Here is a 17317-nt window from a genome sequence, read left to right as displayed (position 1 = left end):
GTCATTATTATCCCTTCAAAATGTTACCTGGGTAACCACCACAGAGAATATTGGGAGGCTAAATGAATCTAATGGGGTGGTTTGTCTATATTCCTGGCAGTTGCTGTCAAAAGTGTTTTTTAATAACGTATGTGAAAAAGGAATGTAATATTAATAGATGTTGCAGAGGGACCCTCTTCACATACACACACAAAGTACAGTACACACACACTCACTCTGTCACTGTATGTGTGTGTCACTAAGTGAGGGAGGGGGCTGTTAGGAGGAGCTGAGAGAGATGGGCAGACGCAGGGAGCTCAGGCAGTTGCATCATTCAGAAGACTTACCAGCTTGCACAACTTCTTTTTGGGTACACAAGTGTGTTTGTGCAGCAGGAACTAAGATTGATTTGGGTCCCTGTGTCTATCTGTCTATGGGTTTGTATATGCTTTAGTTTTTTATTCTAAGATGATTTTTTAAGGATACCTGCCCTCACACGGAGCTGAGAGCGTCTCTCCTAGTTATGCTTTTCTCTTGTGATTGAGATTATTGTCAATGAGCTTGGAGCTTAGCATAGGGATTTCCTCAGAGATCTCACAATGCAATCTTTAGCTGGGCGCTTTCACATGGTGCATATAATAACGTGGAAACAAATTAGGTAAGTACTTCTTTTTATTACTTAAAAAATACAGTATATAAAATTATGTTTATTGTATAATGTGTACTGGTGTAATTAAAAAGAAATACTGAAACAAGCAAAAAAAAAAGTTTTGTTGTTCTTCATTGCTGTATAGTAGGAGAAGCAGATCTGGTCTTGTGTGATAATACCTGAACTCAATTAGGCATATTATAGAGAAGCTCAATTGGGACCAATTCAACTTTGAGCTCAAACTGCTATGCAATAGGATTCTCATTAAGCTAAACATACTCCAGCAATGGTACCCCCTCATATATATATATATATATATATATATACACACATTATTATCTGCTAGCATGCACTAGCCTATCGCCACCTACTGACCACAATTTACAGTGGTGTTTTATCTGCCACATTAAAGGAGTTCTTATCAATGATTAGAAATCCATTAAAAAGTGCTGAGAATCTTTTTTTTTTTAACGTTAATTCGGGATACGCAAACATTTAAAATACAACGCTGCAGATAAATTGCTGCATCCTTGGCACCTTGGCTGTAGGTCACAATTTCTAAACCATTGGAATGAAATTATTAATTAAGTTGATTAATTACTATTAGTCATTTCAAACAATAAGAACTAATACAGAAATACTCATTTAAAAAATAAACACACAATTTACAAGCCCAGTAGTTCAGTGATTGCATTTAAAGTTTGCAATGTAATAGTTAAACAAGCTCATCCTACATCATCTCATAGTTGAAATCAATTGAAGATTAAAAGGTATGGCATTCCACAGTGAAAGACCAACATGAGCAAATCGCCCAGACTTAGTTCTGCATTTAGGCAGAGACAATAATCTAACTCTACACACTCAACTTTTTAATCCAGAAGCTGTATGATAAATCACATCAGATTCATTCGGACCAAATGGAATGTAAAAGACAAGCAGAGAACAAAAAAAAATCTTCAATTGAGCAAAAAGTAGGACCTGAGGCAAGGATTTGATTTTACAAGCAATGCTTTAAAATCCATGTTCCACGTATTAGTAATTTTAACATGGTACCTGGTCCTCCTGTATTGTGCTGAGACTCTTGGTTGTTCACTTGTTTTGTTCTTTTAGGGTTAATCCCAAGGTGAACCAAGCCTACAGGGTTTTATATTAGTGGTTGAGGATAAATGCTCCTTTACTGATAACTGAGATTAGGTAACAGGATACAGAAGCTAATGTCCTTCTATAGCATTGTCTGCATGGACCAAGTGGGACTAAAAAACAACCAGACAAACCAGCAATCTTCAGCAGGAGACAAAGGGAGATCCGAGGCTAGAAATGGGTTTTAAAACCTTGATTAGCACTTCTTAATGTTTCTATTATAAATAAAGGAAATCTTCTTAATTAATGAACACAAAGAAAACAATAATTAAATAGAAAGCTGTGTCACGGTTTCTGGTTAGCCTCATTTAAAATATACTTAAATTGAACCATTTTTCATTGTATCCATATTTTTGTTATTATTATTATTTATTTCTTAGCAGACACCCTTATCCAGGGCGACTTACAATCGTAAGCAAATACATTAAGTGATACAATACAAGTAATACAATAAGAGCAAGAAATACAATAACTTTTGTTCAAGCAAAGTACAAGTGTGACAAACCACAATTCAATAATACAGCAGATAATAGTGATAGTTACATCAGGATATGATTAAATACAAAATACTACAGGTTAAACACTTGGCAGATTACAGTATTCTGAAGTACAGGATTAAATGCAGTAAAATAGGGGGCAGATAAGAGCAAAATAAAGCACATTTAAATGAAGGTTGATAGTGTCCCAGGATACAAACAGAGGAGTTCTACAGGTGCTGTTTGAAGAGGTGAGTCTTAAGGAGGCGCCGGAATGTGGTCAGGGACTGGGCAGTCCTGACACCTGTAGGAAGGTCATTCCACCACTGCGGAGCAAGGGTGGAGAAGGAGCGGGCTCTGGAGGCAGGGGAGCGTAGCGGAGGTAGAGCCAGTCTTCTAATGCAGGCGGAGCGGAGAGGTCGAGTGGGGGTGTAGGGAGAGATGAGGGTCTGGAGGTAGCTGGGTGCAGTCTGGTCAAGGCATCTGTAGGCTAGTACAAGAGTCTTGAACTGGATGCGAGCGGTGATCGGGAGCCAGTGGAGTGAGCGGAGTAGTGGAGTAGCGTGGGCGAAGCGAGGCAGAGAGAACACCAGGCGGGCAGCAGAGTTCTGGATGAGCAGGAGCGGACGAGTGGCGGACGCAGGGAGGCCAGCCAGGAGGGAGTTGCAGTAGTCTAGGCGGGAGAGTACCAGGGCCTGGACCAGGAGCTGGGTAGCGTAGTTGGTGAGGAAGAGTCGGATTCTTCGGATGTTGCTCAGGAAGAATCGGCAAGTGCGTACCAGAGTGGAGATGTGCTGGGAATAAGAGAGGCAGGGGTCCAGGGTGACTCTGAGGTTCTTAGCGGAGGAAGAGGGAGAGAGTGTGGTAGATTCCAGAGGAACAGAGATAGAGAGATCAGAGGAGGGGGAGGAGGAGGGAAAGAAAAGGAGGTCAGATTTAGAGAGGTTGCGTTTGAGGTGATGCGAGTGCATCCAGGAGGAAATAGCAGACAGACAGGTAGAGATACGGGAGGAGATGGTGGAGTCAGAGGTGGGGAAGGAGAGGAAAATCTGAGCATCATCAGCATAGAAATGGTATGAGAAACCATAGGATGCGATGAGGGGGCCCAGGGAGCGGGTGTAGAGAGAGAATAGGAGAGGACCCAAGACTGACCCTTGGGGGACTCCAGTTAAGAGAGGGTGAGGTGTGGAGGTTGCTCCACGCCAGGTTACCTGGTAAGTGCGGTTGGAGAGGTAGGAGGAGAACCAGGCCAGAGCAGTGCCAGAGATCCCCAGGTCAGCGAAAGATGATAGTAGAATAGAGTGATCAACAGTGTCAAAGGCAGCAGAGAGGTCGAGGAGAATTAGGACAGAGGAGAGAGAGGCAGCTCGGGCACACTTTAGTGAGTTGGTGACAGACAGGAGGGCGGTTTCAGTGGAGTGAGCAGAGCGGAAGCCAGATTGGAGAGGGTCGAGCAGAGAGTGGTTGGACAGGAAAGCAGAGAGCTGGCGGTGTACAGTCCGCTCGAGGGTTTTGGAGAGGAAGGGTAGGAGGGAGACAGGACGATAGCTCTGGAGGGAGGTGGGGTCGAGGGTAGGTTTTTTGAGGAGGGGAGTGATGGAGGCTTTTTTGAAGGCAGAGGGAAAGATACCAGAAAGTAGAGAGGTGTTGAGGAGGGAGGAGATGAAGGGGAGTAGAGCAGGAGCAGCAGCTTGAAAGAGGTGAGTGGGGAGGGGGTCCAAGGCACACGTGGTGGGTTTGTGACCCTGGAGCAGGGAGGACAGGTCAGAGTCTGAGAGGGGCAAGAAGGTGGAGAAGGAGGGCGAGTTAGTAGGGGATGTAGTGGGTGTAGGGGTTGGAGCAGGTGTGGGGGAGGGAGAGGTGTTGTAAGTTTAAAAGTGTAAAGCTCACCATATCATGGTTTTTATCCAATATGTATACATTGTCTACCCTTTTGCCTGTTAGCCTTTTTGCCTGATAGAAGTGGAACGTAGTTCAAAATATGGTGATACTGTTATAGGGACACCTTGCTCAAAGACTGATTCAAAATCCCATTTGAAATACTATAAAAAAAAGCCAAACCATTTCTTTCATGTTATTAAAATGGAATTGTTTTCTCTAGAAAACTTACATTGTATGACATAGAAAATATGTGTAATGGTCTACAACATTCAGAAGAGTTAACAAGACATCAGTAACTGTGGGTGTTCTGTAGGCGGGACTGACAGCTAGGATTGGTTCCCACAGCTGTCACTCAAACCTTGTTTGTGTTTTACTGTTGGCAGTGCCTGTTGGTTGTACAATTTACTATTTACTTTTTTGAAAGTAGAATTTTCTGTAGAAAAGCCTACTTGGCCAAAATTAAAAGGCTGCCCCTTTAAGGATTACGGCATGACTTTCCAATTTTTTTTTTTTTTTACAAAATTAAAAGTGAAAAGCCCTTTAAAACATAAATTAGTAGGCAGACATCATGAGAGCATTACATTTGCATTGTTCCTACCACTCCCCTGTTGAGTGAAGAGGTAGTGTATTTGTAAGTACAAGCACGCCCAGCCCTGAATTAATCTCTCTTGCCATGCTACTGACCCATTGAGAAGGTGCTGCTCCTTGGAATACATTGTGGGAGAGAAGTAGAGAAGCATGGGAAACAAACTTACTTCACAGTAGTTATCTCCTAGGAGTTTTGCGGTGGGAGGGGAGCCAAGATAGGCCAATTGGCTCACGACTGGCTTGACAAATGTAATTTATGTAATTCTCCCATGTTTTGTTTGATGTAGCTGAGGTGCTTTCACTGGAGTGCAGGAGCTCCTCTTCAGTTCTAGTGGCCTGTCAGATATAATGCAATCTAGGCTAAATCGACAAAGGTGTGTTTATCTTGTCTACGTTTCCTTTTTGTTTTGCTGGCAATACACTGCAATGCAGTAGAGGATGCTGGCAATTACGAATGTAAAGACACTGATCTTGAAGGGATGGGAATAATACTCCCATTGCATAGCTGATCCATTCCTTACTATGAGTTTAATAGAACACACCTGAGCTTGTTACCTGTACACTTACCTGGCTAATCAAGCTCGTATTAAAAACATGGGTGAAATGGGTGAAACTGCTATGCCACAGGTGTCTCATTTCTATCCCTATCTTACATATATCTAATAACCTTAACAAATAACAAGACACTCTATGCTTTCAGCATGGTCTACCGCAGTTTGTTTTTACAAGAGGAAATCTTGAATCCTGGCTGTCTCTTAGAATTAAGGGAATCTTTTGGAAGCCTAAAAAAAGAGATGCCATTTTGAATATAGGGAGAGCTAAGAAAAGAATATGTCTAGATATGCTGACCTATAAAATGAAGAATCTAAAACTGGGGCAATAATATATTGGCGGGAATGAATGATGCATCACCATTCATTCTCAGAATTTTACCATCACAATAAGCTTATTTAAATGTGCCTCTAACTGCTACAGTGAATAAATACAAGTAAATGCTAGACTGTCCTTGGATAAAAATGATGGCAATCCCTGTAATAATGTAAATAGGTCATCTCTATCATTCAGAAAGGAGACACCGTCAATGGAATGAAATAAACCATTTATTAAATTGACAGATAAACATGCTATGACTGAGTACATTGATATTTGAGTTTGGCCCATGGCCTTGCCCATGAGAGCTCATTAGCTGCCCTTATGCTGGCAAACTGGTGAATGAAGTATATGAATTAGATTAATTTCTAATGCCAGCGGGCAGGACAAGTGGCACATGAGGCCCACCTTCCCTCTAGATAAGGCACGCTGCATGGTGAAGGCAGGGGAGGAGAGGGACGAAACAAAAGAATGAATGATAAGGGCCGTAGATGAAGTTGGGAGATTTCTCCTTCATATTTAATATTGGCAAGATTTCTCCTGTGCCAATTTAACCGGTCCAGATTTGTAAAAAAAAAATTGTCAAAATAATGGGAGAAAAGCAAGTACTGAACATGTGAGACACACTGTCGTGCAGTGGGCAGCTGGAGAATTATTTTGGAACTCTGAAGCAGTTGGAGAAACAATAAGGATGCTGGAGAAGGGTAAAACGAATACTGTACTGTAAGGAGCCTTGTTAGGATTAGGTTTGTGCGCAACACATGTGTTGTGTGTGAAACCAAAAAATATACTGAACTAAATAAATCTTACATGCAACTCTGCAACTCAGTTCAAGAGCAGATAACAGTGTTGATAATTACATCAGGGTTAGATATGAGTGCAAGTGAAATACAAAATACTACAGATTGGGTTAAGTGCAGGATTAAATACTGTAAAATAGGGAACAGACAAATGCAAGTTAAAGTGCATTAAAGGCAGAGTGCTATATAGTCCAGAAGGGAAGAGTTGAGTTTTACAGGTGTTGTCTGAAGAGGTGTGTCTTGAGGAAGCGCCAGAAGGTGGTCAGGGACTGGGCAGTCCTGACATCCATAGGAAGGTCGTTCCACCTCTGCGGGGCAGTGAGGGTGGAGAAGGAGCGGGCTCTGGAGGCAGGGGAGCATAGAGGAGGTACAGCCAATCTTCTACTGCAGGCGGATCGGAGAGGTCGGATAGGGGTGTAGGGAGAGATGAGAGTCTGGAGGTAGCTGGGTGCCGCTGGTCAAGGCATCAGTAGGCGAGTACAAGAGTCTTGAACTGGATGCGAGCGGTAATCGGGAGCCAGTGGAGTGAGTGGAACAGTGGAGTAGCGTGGGAGAAGCGAGGCAGAGAGAACACTAGTCGAGGAGTGGAGTTCTGGATGAGCTGGAGTGGACTGGTGGCGGACGCAGGGAGGCCGGCCAGGAGGGAGTTGAATTATTAATTTATACTGGTCTACCCTTGCTCGTCCACCTACAGAAAAGAAGCCTTACAAAACCCAATGTTCCTGAGGTGAAAAGCAGGAGAAACTACCAGATTAGCCCTCTGAGTCACTGTGACGGAAATATAATGAGTTCTGGTTGTAAATCTCCCTATCGACCTGTGAGGATACGAAGTAGCGAAAGGGAAAGGCTTTGGACAGGTTGTCCTGACAGTTCATTCCCTGGGTCGGGAAGTCAATCAGCCTGGAAAAAGACAAGACTCCAGTGCGAGAATGTATTGACCTGGAAGGTAAACGAGGTAGCAGCTGCAGGCAATAGAGTCAGCTGTAATCGTTTACCAAGGGGTCATGCATAATCGCATAAAAGATGCTGGAGAATTGTAAATCTTTTCCTTCGCTTGGGTTTTTGTTACGAGGAAACTGGAAGGACCGGGAGATTGCCCAAAATAAATAACGAAAGGAGTTCGTGAGTGTTTTGTTTGTTTGTTTGTCTGTTTAGTAATTGTCTGTGTTTGTTATCACTAGACGGCTAAACACAGATCCGGAGCTGTCGCCAAGGGCCAGCACGAAACCGGATCATCACTGCACTACCATCACGAATAAACATTGTTATCAGCACTTGTTTCACTAATAGCACGTATTATATTGTACTTCACCACAAGCACTGAGAGCACTCACTTTGGAACAGTGATCGTGTGTGTCTAATTGTGTGTGTTTTGTACCGTGTCTATTATTTGCGGGACTGCAACCCTTTGTTTCATTACTGTGCAATGCACATTGTTGTGTATTGCCAGCTCTTTATTATTTACTGGCGGGTCATCAGACCATTGGATTATAAAGCATTAAAACAATCATTTTCACCCGTACTTTGTTGTCTGTGCGTTCTTGGAATTACTGTATCCGCACTGCACCTGCTATACACCTGTTACCACTTACCACTTTGCCACAGTCACCTAACCTCTGCATGTACATAGCAACTTCCAGAACTAGCTCTGGATATTGCTGAGAGCACGATCAAAGGATCAAAAGGACAGGGACAAAAATACCCATGGAAACTGCTAATACCTCATACCGATGTCCATATGTGCAAAGTATAGTAGCAGAAGTATTCGATAAACTTTGAGCCTGTCTGAGCAAAACAACACATTGATTTTGACAAATGCAAGTTGAAATCAATAGCACTTTTCATGTCTCTATTTTCAACCTGAAGAAACCATCAGCCACTTATAGTCCACAGTGATGGTATTTTAAACTGGAGCAAATATGTAAGCAATGCGGTTTTGGACAATATTTGAACACGCTGAGGTGTGTTATTGTGTTGATATTATGCCCCCCAACCCATTCCCGTTCCACCCCACCCCTCCCAAAGTGAACTGTGGTTGTCAAGTGAATCAGGCAGAATGGTTCTAAAAGTTCCAAGCTACAGTATGCTGTTATGGCGACATTTCTACACAGATTGGAACACTTGTGAGATTGCTCCCTTTATTCCTCCCATTTTATAATACTGGTTCAGATTTGGTGCCTTTGTTGCTGCGATCAGTTACTGGTTTGTATTGGTTCATCACATTGTAATATCATTTGTATGTCAAGGTATGTGTTTATTGTAATACCACTCTACCAAAGGCAAACATTGTGGCCATAATACAGGACAATTGCATTGTACTACTGCATTGCCATTCCAGATCATTTGGTAAGGGTTATGCACTGGGGAAGGCATTGGCTAAAACATTTACCCACTTGGCTTTCTATCGCATTGTTTTACTTCAGTACCTATGATTGACAGAGTCAATTGTTTTTTTTTTTTCAATGTCTTCATTAATAAACTTAATCTAATTTTTTTTTTTTCATATGAATCTTATTTTTTCTTCATTAATATTTTATTGTTGACTTCCATTCTATATATACAACCTATTGTATCGATATAGTGTATGCATATCTTTGGCAAGGGTTAAACGTTTAGGAACAATTCTAACATGGAAAATGTTTACACGTTTAAACTATTAACATCCCTACCCCGTCCCAATGAATATTTGGTTTCCCAAGCAGTAACAAATGCCTCTAGCTATAAATATGAGCATTAAGGTTTAGTGTTGGTTGAAATGTTACAGTCTGCTAAACACTAACTTATGCTGAGCAGCAGCTTTAGTTTGAACTGTTTTAGGTACAGAATGATTTTTTTTACAGGTAGCCATTACCACAATTAAACATTAAAATATCAGCCATTAGCTATGATAAGTGATGTAAGTATGTGGTCATATGGGTTATTCAGCCATCCTTGTGGAACTACTGTACTCAAAGCAAAGTTAATAGTGCATCTATATATTTCTAGAAAGAAACTTACCTTCAAACCAATTAGATAAGAGCACATGCTATTTTTTTTTTTTTACCTGATTCTTCGATCGTTTGTCATCTTGGTTTGTCGCCCCCTTCCCCTTCTCCCACCCTTCTTTACCTTCTCCACCTCTCAGCTGGCTTTGCCTATTAGAGAGTCGTTACATTATGCACACTGTTACTCACCTTCCCTTACTGAACTGTGAGTGGGTATTCTAAACACTAGGTGACACTAGGTCATTATAATTTCCTTCAGATAAAAAAAAAAACAAAAACCTTTCTACCCTGGCCCTCAACTTCAGTAGTCATTCCCTTGCTCACTGTGAACTTTAATTTGTGAAATAACTCACATGACTGGGAACAATTATCAAGCAATGGAAAAAAGTTATCTTAAAAGAAATCATTAATTCTTGTCAAAATGTGCCTCATTAACTGTGGTGGGTGGGGGTGTTATGTTATTCATAAAGATTATTTTCTAATTTACTGCATCAGTTTGAAGGAAATTTGTCTCCCTCCCAATGGACAACTCTTTGCAGACTTTAAATTGCAGCCTAAAAAAATGTGAACTAAATCCAAACTAATGAAGAATTTAACAAAAAAGGCTTGAGAATCGAATTTGAGGTTCACACAGTTCTAATTTAAATATATTTTAATAGTGTAATCAACATAACTCATGAGGATTCTTTTTAATGTGTCTAATTTTGCAAAATCCGTCTGTGCATTGAAGTGCAGCTTCTCAATCCATGCCACCTGGCTGGATATTTTTCATGGGAGACCTATGCTCTGCCAAGAACCCATTACTTGAATATATTAACACTGAGGGCTACATTTTCCATGCTATGTACTCCAGTTTGTCATTAGCACATTTTTTCAGAAATCAGAAACACACCCAATAAAGTTACCAAACTATTAAGTATTAAGTTGTTTCTTATTCATTTTATTCATTTTTCTTATTCATTTTAGTTTTTTTTCCCATTCAGAAAAAATTGCTCTAATGACAATTTGGTATAAATAGTTTTGAGAATCTAGACCTAAGTACACACATTCATCAACACATGACTGTGAACTTGTAACCATGAAACGAAATGTTATGCTCTTTATATATACCACGAATGTAATAGCCTATTGTAATTTGTCAAACATGTCAATTTCAAGTTTGATAGTAAGAGTCCCATTGAGTAACACTTTGAGTCATGCAGTTTGTCTAAATCAGCTCAGCTCAGACTAATCTCAATTTCCTTGCAAAGCTGTGTGTGTGAGAGAGATATTGTAGCTGCTTTCATGTTCAGTGGATCTGGCGTTAGGTAGTTCATCCATTACTTAATTGCAGTATATTAATTTTTCACTTACAGTAAAGGCAAACTTGCTCAAACCTCAACAAGTATGCCTTAGTTAGTCACCAAAGGGTTCACCTAAACACTTCCCTTACATTTGACAGCTGTAAATTCCTTAAGAAAGAGCTACTGATATAACACCCCACCCTTGATGACTCTGATTTCAATGTTGAACTTCTCATTTTTCAGTGGTGTTGACTGGGTTGTCAGCCAATGACATTTTTACCAATCAATTTGCTGATGAAACGGTCAAGAATCTTCACATCAGTTTACCTATTAACAGCATCTAACCTGATAAGATCACAGGGAGGCGATGAATGGGTAACTCTCATAAATGGTCACCCGGTTGAGATGTCATGACACTAGTGTCCTGTAGATTTCTGTCTGATCCACACTCACGCATAATTGATGCGACCTTGAGTTGGTGACACTGCAACAGCTTCTTCTCTCAAAAATAAGGTACCTACCAGAAAATATCTTTTGTCAGTTTATTCTTCAGGACTGGCCAAATCTGTCTTGAATAGTCAATTTAATATCAGCTTAATTGACATGGAAGGGGCATACATTTAATACTGCAATCAATCTGTTATTGTTACAGGGCCTATTGTGCACTTCAAAGCAAAACTGATTACTTAAGGCCCTTGAGGTGAAAACCTTCCCATTTCTCTCTGATCTGATCAGATCTGGCTGAAAGTGGGTTTGGTACAATAAATGCTTCAGCTCACAAGCTTGTGCTAGTGACGTCAATGTTACCAGTATTGAGAACAGCATAAAGTGGGACTCAAAATAGTGTGGATTTACATCATGACTGGGTTTTGTCCTTGAGGTGGTGCTGCACAAAGCATGTACTGTATAACATTATTCAGTAAATGGATGAAATTCATAAACCAGTGTTTAATGGTTATTTGACAATGGTCAATACACTCAGTCATAAATTATGTATTAAACTGCGAGAGCAAGGATCTGCTAGTCTGTGCAGTCTAAATTGATCAGAATCCAATAGTCTCTTCTTGTTTTGAACATATTTTGATTGTTTCTTTCTACAGGTTTCCTTGAGAATAATAAGAGATGGAAACTGGTGGTGTGTCACTTGGAAGGCTTCTTTGTGGTCTGGATCCAATCAGACTGTAGCATTGAGTTCCTTTCTTCACTGGAACGTTCCTCTTGCTGTGATTGCCATGTACCCCTATTCAAACAAACATTTCAGTTAACGTCCCAAAAGTACTGATTTTTAGGTTACAATGTCTTGGGAAACCTTAGAGGACATGATCCAGAACTGCTCAGAGCTTGGTTCACAATCCTGCAACATCACTGGACTCAACAAAACCTTGAACGACACTGGGAGCCAGAGGCTCTTTGTCACTGAGGAACTTCTTCTGAAGTTTCTAGGGCCTAAGAGATCTTCTTTCTTCCTGCCCATCTCCCTAGCCTACCTGCTCATTTTCATCTCAGGTGTGGCAGGGAACCTTCTTACCTGCACAGTGATTGCCAAGCACAAGAAGATGAGAACCCCTACCAACCTCTATCTTTTCAGCTTGGCCATTTCAGACCTCTTGGTCCTGCTTTTCGGGATGCCTCTAGAGACCTATGAAATGTGGCAGAACTATCCTTTTCCATTTGGCGAAGGAGGCTGTTATTTCAAAACCTTCCTCTTTGAGACTGTTTGCTTCGCATCAGTCCTTAACGTCACGGCTCTCAGCGTGGAAAGGTATGTTGCGGTGGTCCACCCACTCAAGACCAAATATGTCATGACCAACACCCATGCCAAGAGGGTCATCACTACCGTTTGGGTCATATCTTTGGTCTGTGCTATTCCCAACACCTCTCTCCATGGGATCTACTACTTCTACCTCCCCACTCTAGAGAAAATCGAAGAGTCGGCTATGTGCATGTTACTGAAGCCTAGGTGGATCTATAACCTGGTGATCCAGATCACTACAGTCTTCTTCTACTTCATCCCCATGACTATCATCAGTGTCCTCTACCTGATGATAGGCTGCCGTCTCAACAGAGAGAGGAAGTTCCCAGTTGGCAAGCTGGGGAAGAACTGCAGCACCAAAACCAGCTGGAAGATCCACTTGGAGAGTGGGAGAAGGAGGCAGATCACCAAGATGTTGTGTAAGTTGCTACTTAGCTTTCTACTTATACTTGGTTGTGTTTTTGCCTCAATTTCTTCCATTAAGTCCTTCTCTTTGACTCATCTAATTTCATTTCCAATACCCTTGAGGTAATAGGCGATTTTATTTTAGAGTCACAACCTAATAGCTTAAATATGTGGAGCTGAGTATGTTGAATTAATGAACAAGTATGAGCACAAACTGTCAGCTTCAATAACTCAACATCATTCCCTCACCAACCTCCTGTAATAGCTTTCCTTTAACCAAAATAAATTGTGACAAATATACAGGACACTTCTGGAATATCTATTGTTCAAATATTTCCTTAACCTAATCTTAAAATAAAATAATGACCTGTTTCCCTTTCTCTAAAGGCAACTAAACTATAGATGTTTCACTTTCTTCAGTGCAATAAACTAGCCTACTCTTAAACTGTTTAAAAATAAATTAAAATTAACAAGAAAATTAAGTTTATTAATGCTAAAAAAAAAGAGAAAGTACATTCACACAAGCCAGACCCAAACCCTTTTTTACAAATAGCAATGGATTATGCATTAGATAACAAATACAATGGAATTGCATGTTAAACCATAAAGCGGCGCATGCCCCCTAGTGATGCAAAGTATATGTGTGAAAATACAAGCTATGCTCATGGAACAATGCCAGTGGTGAGGTTATCAACAAAAGCCTTATTCTCTCTATCACCAATTACACAGTTTCAGTAGACGTTACTATTAAATCTCCTTGGGTTCTGGCTTTATTGTTTTGGAGCGCTTAATATATTGCACTTTGCAAGCAGGATACATTCTTTGTTAAGCTGGGATTTATAAAATAATTAATGAAAAACATTCATGCTGCACTCAGGAAATACTGCAGGAATTACAGGCACATAAACAATTGTGATCTTAATGGATGTTTACTACCCGATAAAACAAAAAAAAAAAACCTTAGGAAATGAGAGAAAGAGAGAGTAGGAGAGAAACACATTGTAAATGTTCCGGATACAGATGGTCACAGAAATGATGAAAACACAGGGCAAGCTCATATTTTTATTATGTTGCTGAGAAGCAAAAATAAAAAAAAACCCAGCTCTGGCTGTACTGTAATTGGGATTTAATGCCTTTCCTTCTTTCTTCTGTTTTCCCAGGTGTAGTAGTGGTGGTATTTGCCATCTGCTGGGCTCCTTTCCACACAGACCGACTGCTGTGGAGCTTCATCACGCAGTGGACGGACTTCATGCACAAAGTATTCCAGTACGTGCATGTCATCTCGGGGATCTTTTTCTACCTGAGCTCCGCGGTCAACCCTGTCATCTACAACCTGCTCTCCACCCGCTTCAGAGAACGCTTCAGAGAACTTGTGTGCAGTAACCAGGAGTCCAGTGTCTCCCGCAGCAGCTCCCCAGCTATCTCCAAGATCCGGAAGAGCCCAGCACTGGTTTACCATGTGCCAACCAAACAGGATGCTCCAAAGTTCCTCCAGCCTTCTGTGAGCTGGGAACATGAGGACGAAACCACTTATATCTAAAGAAGAGACATTTGCCATTACCTTATTGAGGAAACTATAGGAGGTTCATTAGAGTTAGTCAGTGCAGAGTTTGATACTCATAGTGGAATTTTGGAATCATAGAATCCAGTAGTGGGAAATTCATAATGTTCTTTATAATGCAGCTAATGTTTTAAATTCATAAAAAACAGGTGCCAGTAAGTGTTCTCCTCTTTCAAGAGATCACACTTAAAGCAAGAGTTATCCAACCAGTTATTAGTCTCCTCTGAAGACTAAATTTAGTAATGGAGTGAAGAGTGCACGTGAACCAGTTAGTCTGGTTGCAAGGAATGCCAACTTGTCGCTCATTGTCTTTTAAGAAGCATGCCTTGAGAAACACCAGAAAAAAAGAACTAGATCTTTTTTTGCCTCTTTTAAAGTCTGTATCATTTAATGTACCTCCATTGAACTTAAGCCTCCAAGACACAACCAGGACCATAATTAAACACCCCACGCTTGTTTAGCTCCAAACATGTAAATGGAATGTAAATATAGACTGCTTGTTTCTCTGTCGTCGACATTTCAAAGAGATATTTTAGTTTTAGTTTTTATTTGGAACAGGAAACACTACTAAGAAAAAGGCCAGCAAAGCTGCTGTTGTTTCAAATGACAATGTATAGCCTACAGTATCTCTATGATATAACTACATACTCATTTTTTAAAAACTAAGCCAAGTGTTTCATACATCTAAAGTAGTTTTATTGTCAAAATAGTGTTTAACAGTTGTTTTTATTGTTTGCTTGTAACATGGTTTGTGAACTGTTTGTTTTTATCTACCTCTTGAACAATTTTAAACATGTAAAAGAATAAAAGTACAGGTAACTTTTTATTTTTTATTAATTAGGATTAGAGTGCCCGTTAATGTATTTGTGAAAGTTAGACCCTAATATTTCTTAACGAAAAAAAAAAAAAAAAAAATTAAAAATGACTTTTAGTGATTACAAATATCTGGTAGCCTACTTGTGTTAATGCTAATCATGCTGTTTGCTAAGTAACTTGTTCACAATCTCCTGGCTTTGTTAGAGAAGAGAGCATCATGCCTGTGTTGTTTGTTATTATTTGCTGGAATAAAGTTGCTGAAAGTAATCAGTCTGCATCCAGTTGTTTGATTTCTACAACTTGTCATTTAAGCTGGAGCCGGCTACTATTGCTGTTATAATTATTGTAGTGCCGCTGACACCATTCTCAATGTATTTATTTTTTTTAACTGTATTTGCTATACTACATTTAAATAGAGAGATTGAACATGTAGAATTGTGATGAAGCAAGCTTAAGGCTGGTTCATACTTCAGACTGACATCATTTCTGGTCGGAGTCGAGGGTCTCTTACCCTGTGCGACATGTCAGAATTACGTCATCCACACTCTTGCGACATGCGTCTTTTTTGGAAAGTCGTACAGCCTTTTCTCAGGCGTCTGCCATCCGCAATCGCATGTGGTCGGATGATGTTGAAAAATGTCAACATTTGCTGCCTTGTCATACGCTGGTAATCATCATGGAGCAAGACTTCAAGGAACTTTTAATAGAAATAGTTCGAAAACATCCACACTTATATAATCCCTCACTTAAAGAATATAGAGATGTCCAAATAATATAGAAACAACGTTGGTGTGTATTCAATTTATGCAATTCTCCCTTTCGGATTCGCTGTTGCTTGAGAGGACAGATGTACCAACAGCGTCACTTTTGATTTTTTTAAAACCTTGTATAAGAGGTACAAACTCAGCACATCTCCTAAAATGTCAATTTTTCCAATTAAGCGAATGCAGTCTGAATTTAAAGAATGAATGACAGCTACGCAGTCAAAAGTGCAGCAAATAGTACAGCAAATAGTGAAGCTGCACAACTTTTATAGCTGTCTGTGCCTGACATATCGCATTACTCTGCTACAGAAAAGGTAAAATACATAAATGAAAACTGTATTTACATATTTTCCGGTGGATTGATTTGGAACTGGGATTAAACACTGTTTGAATGATAACATTCAAGGTCCTTTATGAGATAAGGGACCTCATATTGACCAATCAGGTTAAATGAAATCTCAGATCCATTTCTGAAGAAACGCTCAAAAGCTTATAATTAATGGATTTATTTTTGTGGATTAACAAGGGGGCTTGTAAGATAAAATAAACATATAACATTCAAATTTGAACCATTTCCATTTGTTTCCATTATCCTGATCAGATTCCAGAGACAGCCTCAAGGTTGCATCTGAATAATTTTCACAGGCAGAGAACTCCCAGTTTTCATTATGAATATACATGACCTAAAACAGCCTCTGAAATGACTTAGGGAACTTATTTAATAGGAAAAAAATGCAACAAAAAAAACGCTTTATTGTGTCTGTTGTTGCCACAGTTCATGCATTCATTTATCTTTTTCTAAATTAGTGAAGCTAACCCATTATTTTCCTATAGCGTTTTCCATATTTTTACAGCCAGAAACAGATATTGTATTACAAAACCTAAAACGGCTGCAGGAATTTATCCCACAAGCAATATTCAGAAACATGTAAATAACATGTAAACATGTAAAATCGGAAACTATACTTTTTCCAAACTCTTACTAAAGGTCTGTATGTATATAACCACACTCTCAAACTCAGTATTGCATTTCTGCATCTTAAGTTGTTGATTTAAAAGCAAAAATAACTATTTTTTTGTGTTATTATTTGAGATCATTAGCGTGTTAAATGTTTGTTGTTTCAGAAGCAAACCCAATCATAATAACCTACAAAAAAGTACCTAACTTTGTGTCAAAGCGGGGAATTCAGTGAGAAAAGATCTGAATGTATTCCTGTATGTGTGATTACCGAAAAGGAGGGATTGCAATTGCAATTTGCGTTGCAATACTGATTGTCCCATTCAAACTACAACTCCACTGGGAGAACACGCGCACATTTATACCATGAATGATTCATTTGCATACATTCTCCACAATTGAATTTAATG

General features: G+C 39.9%; 1 protein-coding gene across 1 annotated transcript; it reads left to right on the top strand.

Moving 5' to 3' along the window:
• Nucleotides 1-333: 333 nt before the first annotated feature.
• Nucleotides 334-15439, top strand: LOC117432439 (neuromedin-U receptor 2-like). The gene is made up of 3 exons (XM_034054368.3): nt 334-637; nt 11751-12822; nt 13969-15439. The coding sequence occupies exons 2-3, from the start codon at nt 11946-11948 to the stop codon at nt 14346-14348; spliced, it is 1257 nt and encodes a 418-aa protein (XP_033910259.1). The 5' UTR covers nt 334-637; nt 11751-11945; the 3' UTR covers nt 14349-15439.
• Nucleotides 15440-17317: the final 1878 nt, after the last annotated feature.

This window comes from Acipenser ruthenus, chromosome 27, assembly GCF_902713425.1.
Source record: "Acipenser ruthenus chromosome 27, fAciRut3.2 maternal haplotype, whole genome shotgun sequence".
NCBI lineage: Eukaryota > Metazoa > Chordata > Actinopteri > Acipenseriformes > Acipenseridae > Acipenser > Acipenser ruthenus.
This window is presented reverse-complemented; position numbering and strand designations above follow the sequence as displayed.